General features: G+C 44.9%; 1 protein-coding gene across 1 annotated transcript; it reads right to left on the reverse strand.

Annotated features, from left to right (window-relative positions):
* Positions 1-1,887: 1,887 nt before the first annotated feature.
* LOC136433592 (prostaglandin E2 receptor EP3 subtype-like) lies at positions 1,888-7,137 on the reverse strand. Its single transcript, XM_066425943.1, has 3 exons — positions 5,317-7,137; positions 3,942-4,066; positions 1,888-2,603 (listed from the first exon to the last, which is right to left on the reverse strand). The coding sequence occupies exons 1-3, from the start codon at positions 6,086-6,088 to the stop codon at positions 2,379-2,381; spliced, it is 1,122 nt and encodes a 373-aa protein (XP_066282040.1). The 5' UTR covers positions 6,089-7,137; the 3' UTR covers positions 1,888-2,378.
* Between the last annotated feature and the right edge of the window lie 2,477 nt (positions 7,138-9,614).

Below are 9,614 nucleotides of genomic sequence, written 5' to 3' on the forward strand. Positions count from 1 at the left end.
GATTTTGGGCCCCCTAGCGACTTTCTATGGTACTGCAGGGGAACTTTCACTTTCAACTCTCGTCTTCTGAACATGCTATAGTCATGATTTTTAAGTGGTGGATAGCTCTTTGTTAGGAAAATATGTCCTGTAAATTTGGACCCCCTAGCTGCTTTTTTGGAACTGCAGGAGCTGATTTTGACTCAAACTTTGAAAGAGAATAACGCAAGAAGGGGATGGCGGATCATCATAATTTTTGGTGTGTAGATAGCTTAAGTGATCATTTACATAATCATATGCCAATTATGCAAATCAATATCTGATTTGCATAATTAATGAGGACAGTTAATAAATCAGCTGCATTCTATTATAGGACTCTCAAACACATGACATATGTAACTGAGAAAGAGATAAATATCGATAAATATAAATTATGCAAATTGATACTTAATTTGCATAATCAATGACAAAATACTATAAATCCATAGTGGTAAATGATGGGGATTTCATTTTTGCACCATTTGGAAGTTAAGTAAATGTGGCCACTATTAGACACAAATCTTGCATAGAGGGCCTCATTTACATAATTTATGAGGAAATGGTACGATGTCTTCTTTTGTGAAAACAGTAACCTATACCCACTGCGCACTTCTTGGATCATCCATATGAGTTATGGGGTCCACGCCGAAGTCGCGCAACAGATCCTGACCAGTCACGTCACTTTAACATGTTATCATAGAGGGTGGGTGGGTGGGTGGGGAAAACAGTTCGCGCCGTCTCCAAAATTACGTCTTCATTTTTCCTCCCCTTCCCATTCCCCTATCTTTTGGATCAGTCTCCGTCACGCTCCCTCGGTAAGTGTTGGATGAATCCGCTGAAGTGACAGTGGGTAGTCTGTCTCTCCTGTACTTATAAGGTATGTTCAGGTGAACTCATTAGTCTGATCCAATCAGTTTGCAGTGGGAATAAGATTTTCATACATTGGACAACTTGTGTTATTTTGGTAGAGAAGGTGATCGACTGATATGATTTATGCCGCTTATGCGAGGTCCTTATTTGCATGTGGGTTAAAAACGAAAACGTTAACAGAGACCACCGTCGCCATGGCAACATCTTTTTATGTTGCCAATCTTGTTTAGTTTGTTTTCTTTCATAGCTGCCAATCTTCATTTCCTCCCCGCATTACTTCTGCATACTCAGTAACCTGGCTATTGAAAACACCTGCCGCCGTCTGGTCCAGATAAAACATGATAACAGAACAGTTAAAACTGGAATGCTGAAGTTGACAGCCGGAGGTATCACGTCAAGTAACATTGCATTTGCCTCTTTCGGGCTCCTAGCGTACTATCCATGGCCACCCTATTTTTGTAGAGGCTAATATTGCATTGATATACCCACTGGTGGGCATCGTAGTCAAATATAAAAGTCAGTGCTGTGCAAACTTCTGATCCCCATTCATGTGGGGGGGGGGGGCGTGTTTTTTGTCTGGCACGCAACGTAAGAGAGTGATACGATCTTCCCACATCCGAAGATCGAAGTAAGTTGGAACACGAATGGTGTATGTGGTTTGAGCCACGTACGCCACCAGAATCCCATGTCCCGAGACAACCCAACAACCTGTTAATGACCTACTCTCCGGTAATCCAAAACACGACGCCAAGATTGACGGCACGCACACATGTCTCCATTTAGTCTGGCGTAGTTGGCTGACACATGTCAACGCCGTGATACCGAAGCCTCGGTTGTAGATGACACTGTTGTTCACGCTGAAACGTTAACTCTCGTGATTAAAGACATAACGTTGCAAGTACACGCGCCTAGCCTAACGTAACAAAAGTGTAGCTGTATCTTTGACCCATTTCAATACCTTTTATTTTAATCGAATACATGATGAACAAAGAAAAGATGATTGGTGCACATTTTCTTCATGTCAACACAACATACTTGTCACTTTCACACTACACTGCCTACAATTGTATTCACCAGTCTTGACAATTCATCTCTAAAAATTGGCATTGTGTGCACATAATGATTTGTACATTTCAGTGGCCTACCTGCGACAGACATCTGATTTGCTATCCTCAAAACAGCCCTGTAAATACTCAGTTGATATATATGTAGAAACACATTTCATTTGCTTGGCCCAAAGCTAGTATAAGTCTGTGTGTGAGACGGTATCTAACAGTACGCTAGAGTAATAAGTAATTTTACAGGGCCTCTTCGCAAACCTTGATTCAGACGCTTGTGGTTATGATATGAACCTGAGATATTAGTATTCCTCGCTACTCTCCTTGTCTCGGCCGTAACACTTTTTTACAGGCGAGTGTAACTAGTGGCCAGAGTCAGACTCATGGTGCCTATAACTTTATTCTGAAAGTTCTTTTGTTCCTTCGTCCGTGCTAACCGACAGACTGCGGCAGCGTGGTGTCCGGCTTCCTGGTGCCTGTACAGGTGAGGTAGTGGAACATGGTGAGGAGGATGACCCAGCATCCCCTGCGGTAGGGCCGGCAGATGGCGATGTACAGCAGCGGGTTGAGGACGCTGTTGAAGGACATCAGACGGGCCGCCAGGAAGTCCATGTTGTCGTCCAGCCACACCTGCAGCTGGTTTGTCAGGATACGCACCTGGAACGATATACAGCGTCCACATTTTATGGCTTCAATCGTTTGAAAGATATCTTGGTGGGCGTGTTCCGCAATATGGTGCTTACAGAAGGCAACGAGTATAGCTCTACTTCGGAACGAGTACCACCAGTGCCGTAGCAGGCAGGACCCCATAAAAGAAAGTACCGACGACATCCGAATATGTAAAGTGGCTGGGTATTTGTGCATATCTCTTCACAATCACAACCAATTGAGTTTGAATGCGTTCGATGGTGACACGACTTGGTGCAATGACAACGGGACTTCCGCAAAGTTCGCCAAAGAAAATAGTTATACTGTTCAAGAATAACAGACACCGGGTTCCAAGGAAGAAACCGGGGATACGTGCATCGTGCAATGAAGGAACATCTTGGAAGGAGTGAGTCGTTAAAAAGTGTAAGACACAACATTTTTTCAGGTGGTTGACCTCTAGTCTGAGAACACTCATTGATTGGGAACGTCCGAGAAAAACCGCCACGAGAACTACCAGAGCCTCGGAGGCAGTATGGGGTGGTTCTCTTTTCGGTGTGACCATTTTAGATTAATCAATCGAAAACTCGCCTTGGAATAATCTTCAAGCAACTTGCTTAGCCAGTGACGAAAAGAGAAAACCCTCACTATTAGAAACACGTTCAAAATGAAGGAAAAAAGCACGCGTAAAGCAAGCCGAATCCTACATCTGCTTGGAGGACAGTCAACTTGTGTGGCGAAGGAAACACCAGAGTGCGTGAGCCAATCATTTGATATCAAAAGGGGGAGTTCCCAGTGAAGAGAACAATACAAGAAGGGTTAACAATCTGTTATGATGTTTGTCGTGAGACAAGTTATCGGGGCTTGTTGTCCATCCAAACTGCGCCGCACAATTAATTACGACCTGCTCAAACATGTCAGTCACGGCACACACACTAGAGTACCATTGATCTGATTTTGATGCTGTCGTGATACAGGAACACCATGGTTTCTTGGTACGACCTACTTTAGCAGCTGCTGTTCTGTTAGAATTCCCATCCCACGTCACTGAATGGTGCATGCGGCCTGAAAAAGGCACCCAGATAAAGAGACATAGAGAAGTTTGGAACGGTCGTTTTATTTTGTTGATTCGAATATCTGGTTGACTGTGTATCAGCACACGAGAGACTCATGGAAAGTATACTTGACCATCAGAGTCCACCGGGTATTCCATTCCTTTCATCAGCGTGTATCATATGATGATATTTCAGCCATTGCAGTACTTATATTAGTTGAACCTTTTTTACCAGTGAACGGCCCTAAAGTTTTATGTTCTCTTATTGTACGATCTGAGAAATACGAAATACTCACAGCGAAGAGCAGCCAGCACATGGTGAAGCATGTCGCCACGGCTAGAGTCAGCTTGGCCAGTTTCGTCTGTAGTCTCCTGTCATGTGACACTTGACGTCGTCTGGACGCGCGTCTCCCGTCTGAATCTGCAGAGAAAAGTTAACCATTTTGTTTTGCGTTCTTGATCGCTAGTTTATTCTACGGAAATCCTTATTCAATGTCAACGATAGGGTTGCAACAATGACTATATAATCGTCAAGTCCGGACTTGAACCTGGTCACATTCGTGGAACGATCGCCGCAAGATGGCAAACTGAGGAAATTCTTGTGATAGTCGTGCATGAATCGTGCAAAACTGCAGCCCAGTAACGGATAAAGCCGTCATAAATGCATAAATCTTTGTCAATGGTTTGTTCTGTCTCACCCTGCTTGAAACTCCTCAGAATCGTAAGACGGTCTACGACAAGTGTGCGCGCGGGCCGTAACCTAACAACGCCCTCCTTGAAGTACAAGTTAAGTGTTGATAATGGATCCGGACATATTAAACGTTCAAATTCAATTCATTCAAAGCAAAATATCCGCATACAAATGTAGTTGCCTGGGTGATGAACCCATAGGGTGAATTGTTTGCAATAGCCAAGTACGTAGATGTTTTGTGTAGCAGATATTCTATTGACGTTGCGTTACGGATTCTATGACAGAATAAACACAGGGTAGGGTTGCCCCAACGGACGTCCTCAAGTGGTCTGACTCTATTGTATAAGTTAGTTTGTGTTATGTCAAACTTACATTTACTGGCGTGTGATTTGTGTTCTAATGTTAACATGTAAGATACTATTGACATCATATACCAGTCATAAAGACCTACGATTAAACCCAACTTCGGACGCAGGCTAAGAGTGTATTGTTACAAACGTTGTGAGAAGTACAAATTTCAATGAAAAGTTGTTTATGTATACTTTATGAAATACGGTATCGGCTGTTGACGTGCCAAGCGTCCGGTTGCATATGCCAATACATGAAACCCTATTAGCAACAATAAGATATCAAACGGGTCTCCTCCATGAATTCGAAAGCCAGAGCGTGCTAAGACGTTCGCTACACTAATCGGAACCATCCATATGAAACTGAAATATAATCTCTCGGTCAAAGAATAGTAGTCTACGAGCGACTAACCGGTTATGTCGTCAACTTAATTCAGAGCAGAGGTTAGACTCCGGCTTGTTTTTGACGTCCCTTTTAGACGTTTTGTCGGGCTTTCTATTTTGCAAGGTTTTTTCGTTTGGCTGGCGAACAAAACGAAAACTCGACACAAAAGAAAGCCCGACAAACTTGACGCCTAAGAAGACGTCAAAAACAAGCCGGAGCCTAACCTCTGCTTGGAGAGTAATTCTCACCTGTTCCTTCGCTGTCCTCCTCTGGTGTGGGGAACACCTGACGGAACCGCCACGCGTACACCGCGATCAGGACGTTCGCCACCACTATGATCACCAGACAGCCACTGAGATTGATGAAGTTCAAGTACACGACAAAGCGTCCTGCCGGCGTGGTGTCCGTAAAGTCGAACATACAGAACGTGTAGGGATAGTGCGGCACGTTTTGGTTCAGTCCGAAGGTCGGGAGAAGGGCTACAATAAGGGAGTAGAGTCCTATACTGCCAAGAATGTAGTACATGTTCTTACTGTCGGGCCCAAAGTGCGTCTCGTAGGCAAACGGTTTCAGCAGAGACAGGCACCGTTCCGCGCTCATGAGAGCCACTATGAGTTGTGAGGCGACGCTGAGCCCAAACAGCACGATTCCATTTAGATCGCACAAGGCAGGGATGGAGTACACGTCCACGTAATACCCCACTAGCGGGATAGCTAGGCCAATGGAACAGTTTAAAACGTCCGTCCAGGCGAGCCATCGCAGCAAGATGGTCGGCCATGTCTTCCTCCTCTTCATGATGTATTTGTTCACTATGAGGATGAGGATATTTCCGAAAATCCCGACCGTTATCATGAAGAACAGCGACACCGAGGCCAGAACCTGCAGCCAGGACGGCAGGGCGGCGGGCCCACGGTACCCCGGGTGCGGGAGTCCGGATTGGGCCGTAGCGTTGGCAGGGACGCTGCCGTACGACGTCGCCGTCGTCGTCGATCCAGAGACGTTCGCACTGTTGTTATTCATCGTTCTTCGATGATCAAGAAATGTCCAGCGAATATCCAGCGGCAGCGTTGACTTTCGTTAGTTGAGTAGCCGTAGCTCCGATTTTGTGCCCCAGTTCTGTATCCGTCAGCACCGTAGTTCACCTGTATTATGATAAGAGTTATGAAGTAAGACGTACGTCAGCTGAGTGTTGATACACCCCTCCAGTATGGCACCTATACAACACAAGAACACATACAGAATACCGATGAATTGTTTTCCTCTGATGACAAAAAGAGGTTGCCGCCAAATATACGTCTGTCTCCCGTATCGTGCCAGGTCATCTGCACCCCTTCACCGATAAGGGTTATTTTCGTCCGGCACGGCACGAATTAAAAGTTTGGGTCGGAAAAAAAGGTGGGAGGGGGCTTATAACTGAGTTTCCCATCTGTCGTCGGATCAAATGGACGACTTCGATTGGTGGGATACAAGTACGGATTCCGCCTTTGCTGCGACCCACAAAAATCACTAGTACGCTACCTACCATACAGACACTCTCCCAGCAGGTACACATTAACGTTAGACTGTCCAGAAGCCGTCTTCCTGGATTCCTCGCCCGAATGCCAACTTTAAACTTTTGACTTCCACTTGCTATGAAATAGACACGTAGGCTGGGGCAAACGGCCTAGAGAACATCTCCGTCACACCATCCATCCTCCGGAGGTGTGGGTGTACTGGGACCACAAGGTGTTGAACGACTCTGTGCACCCGAGGGCCATCAAGGGATCGATCACTACATCTAACTGCTAGGCAGGCGGACCCACTACGGGAGAGCTTGGTTCTATAGCTGTTCATATTTGCTATCATTCGGAGAAATCATACCTTGTGAACAGTCCCGTCACGTTGTACCAGGACCACCGCTCCCCCGGACATTGCCTCGTGAGTGAACCAATATTGACACGAGGGTCATTATATCCGTGTTATCGGGGTTTATATAGAGCGCTATCGGGCCCAACTGTCCCCCGACACCATCATCCCACGGTTGCTGCGGACGCTGTGCAGCGCTCCCTCTTAGCTACAGTAACTAAACTAAACCGTTTTTCTGCCAACTTTCTGAACTAACACCTTTGCACCGCTGAGTCTCTAATCACAGAGCCAGAGGTGCTCCTCTCTCAAAATACCCACCAGCACCTCTTGGCTAATCTCCAAGCGTTGTGGCTTGTTGAAAGTTCATCAACCTTTTTGCACCGTTTTACACGTATTTCAAATGGTGCGTCCTTGCTCTGGACAACTTTACAGCACCGAAAAAAAAACGCACAACCTGAAAGAAGTACGAAACGCGCTGCATACTACATACGTCCGTGTCAATTTTGGTACCATAGTTATGTCGAATATTAAACCGATGATAACGTTACCGGCAAATTGCAGACGCTATGTTACAACTTACCATAAAAGATCGGAGTACTATTTGTAACGGAAGGATGGATATCTCAAGAGGTATGGCACCTTTTTGATGGGTTAACCATGCCTCTTAGTTAGGATGACCACATAACATGTCAACCACTTCACCCATTGGCAGCTAATAGATACACTGAATTCCGTGTCTCACTACACGTACGTATTTCGCAGTGTAAAGATAATGGCATCTTTATGACTTTGAAAATAACAAACCAAGGGCCGTCTTTGATAGAACCTCATTGAACAAACTTTACCAGATAAAGTTTTTCATTGCTGCTACACGGAACAATACGCTTTGATTTCTTTTCACTTCTTTTCAAGCTACTATATCATTACAGAATCGTATCTTTAGAATAGAAGATCATAGAAGCCTTGCCCTACATACTAACACGTGGAAACACACGTTCTTGTCCGGGAGGCACATGGCAACACGCGTGCAAGCTGCTTTTGTCCAGTGGTAGCACCAAATTACAGCATTATGCAAAGACTCGAGCAATCGGGTCAGCACTGGCGCGGCGCCATGAAAAAGCTTCCCATGTTGTGAGATTGTAAGGACGTCCCTACAGTAAATATGTTTCCAACCTCGTGTGCAATATACTCCATATCATTAGGCTGTAATGTAACGACCAGGCAGGTCGTAAATGCGCCATGACAAACAGCGATTTGTCCTGAATACACTTGCGTGGGGAGTGTATTTTCTCACGCCAGCCTTTCAGAGGAGAGTCTCCATACATTAAAGGAAATAAATGGGTACTTGTCAAAAGGATATTGTGTAACCAGGCAAATCCATTAGCTTGCCGTGCAAGAAGTGTTCAGCAAAGAGATTTAGAAAAAAATCAAAGAAATCTCTGGACAACTAGTACAGGAAACGTCAACGTTTGAAGTGAGGCTTCGTTGGCTTCATCCTGACCTTTGATACTATATATACAAGTTGAGTACATCGGGATAAAGGCGGGGAGGGCTTGATGTGTGAATGATGTTTATAAGAGCAGGTATATCAAAAAGCGCTTACACTTCTAGCATGTATTACTTCCATCTTAAGAACCTCAGGTCCAAACATGGCCGTGAACTGAAACTGGGCGATGTGCATGTGGTGGTGCCCGGCAACGTCTCCATGGCAACGGTGGAGACAGCAAGTGTTTCCATGGGAACGGTACAACACTACATCATGGTGAAACCGCCCTAGCAGCGCTCCAAATCAGTGTTCAGAAACGGTACTTGAACATAACACGGCTTCCCATGACGTCACAACGAGTCGACGGACGTCGTTTTCTATATGCCGTAGCAACGCTTTTAATAGAACACTACGAATGATTGTAATGCAATTGTATCTATCAAGAACTCACAAAAACTCGCCAAACCAGGCTTTACAATGAAAGCACCTTTCATCGGCATCGACCAAAATCTGGTTCAACGAGATTACGTCATAGTAAAGATGTATTATAGGCCAAGGCAAGTGGGTTTTATCAGTGCGCGCAATGAAATACTTGCTGGTTGTGATACCATATTTCGTCGCTTCAATTCTTGTCACAAGGTTTATCGTCTCTAAGTCTAACGTTATATTTGAAAATGTAGACAATTCATTTTCTTGCCCACCTTGTTTTGTTTGCGCTCTCGCATTAGATGTGCAGTCTACAGAGAATGTCATCCATGAAATTTATTTGATGTGGCCTTAGTTACTGAAAAAAGTGCATTCAGAAAAACACATGTCACCTTTTACAAATAGATCTTGATGGGCCCCACGATTAAGGCAAGGGCCGCTAGGTGCGTGATTTAGAGTAGCCTGGGTGCCATCCTATAGCGAATGTAGGAGCCCCGGTAGAAATAGGATGGCACCCAGGCTAGATTTAGAGACGCAGACTTTGTTGTGACTGAATGTCACGAGACTGGAACAGAAACTTTGTGAGAAACTACAGTCTCATTCACTCACTCACTCACTCACTCACTCACTCGTTCACTCACTCGTTCACTCACTCACTCACTCACTCACTCACTCACTCACTCACTCACTCACTTATCCCCTTGCATTCTGCCGAAGTTTTATTAAAACGCAAAGAAAAGGTATATCGCCAACACCTTTTTTTCAACAGTGGTTCTCAGCACATTCTTC

The sequence above is a fragment of the Branchiostoma lanceolatum genome, chromosome 4 (assembly GCF_035083965.1).
Source record: "Branchiostoma lanceolatum isolate klBraLanc5 chromosome 4, klBraLanc5.hap2, whole genome shotgun sequence".
NCBI classification, from domain to species: Eukaryota; Metazoa; Chordata; class Leptocardii; order Amphioxiformes; family Branchiostomatidae; genus Branchiostoma; species Branchiostoma lanceolatum.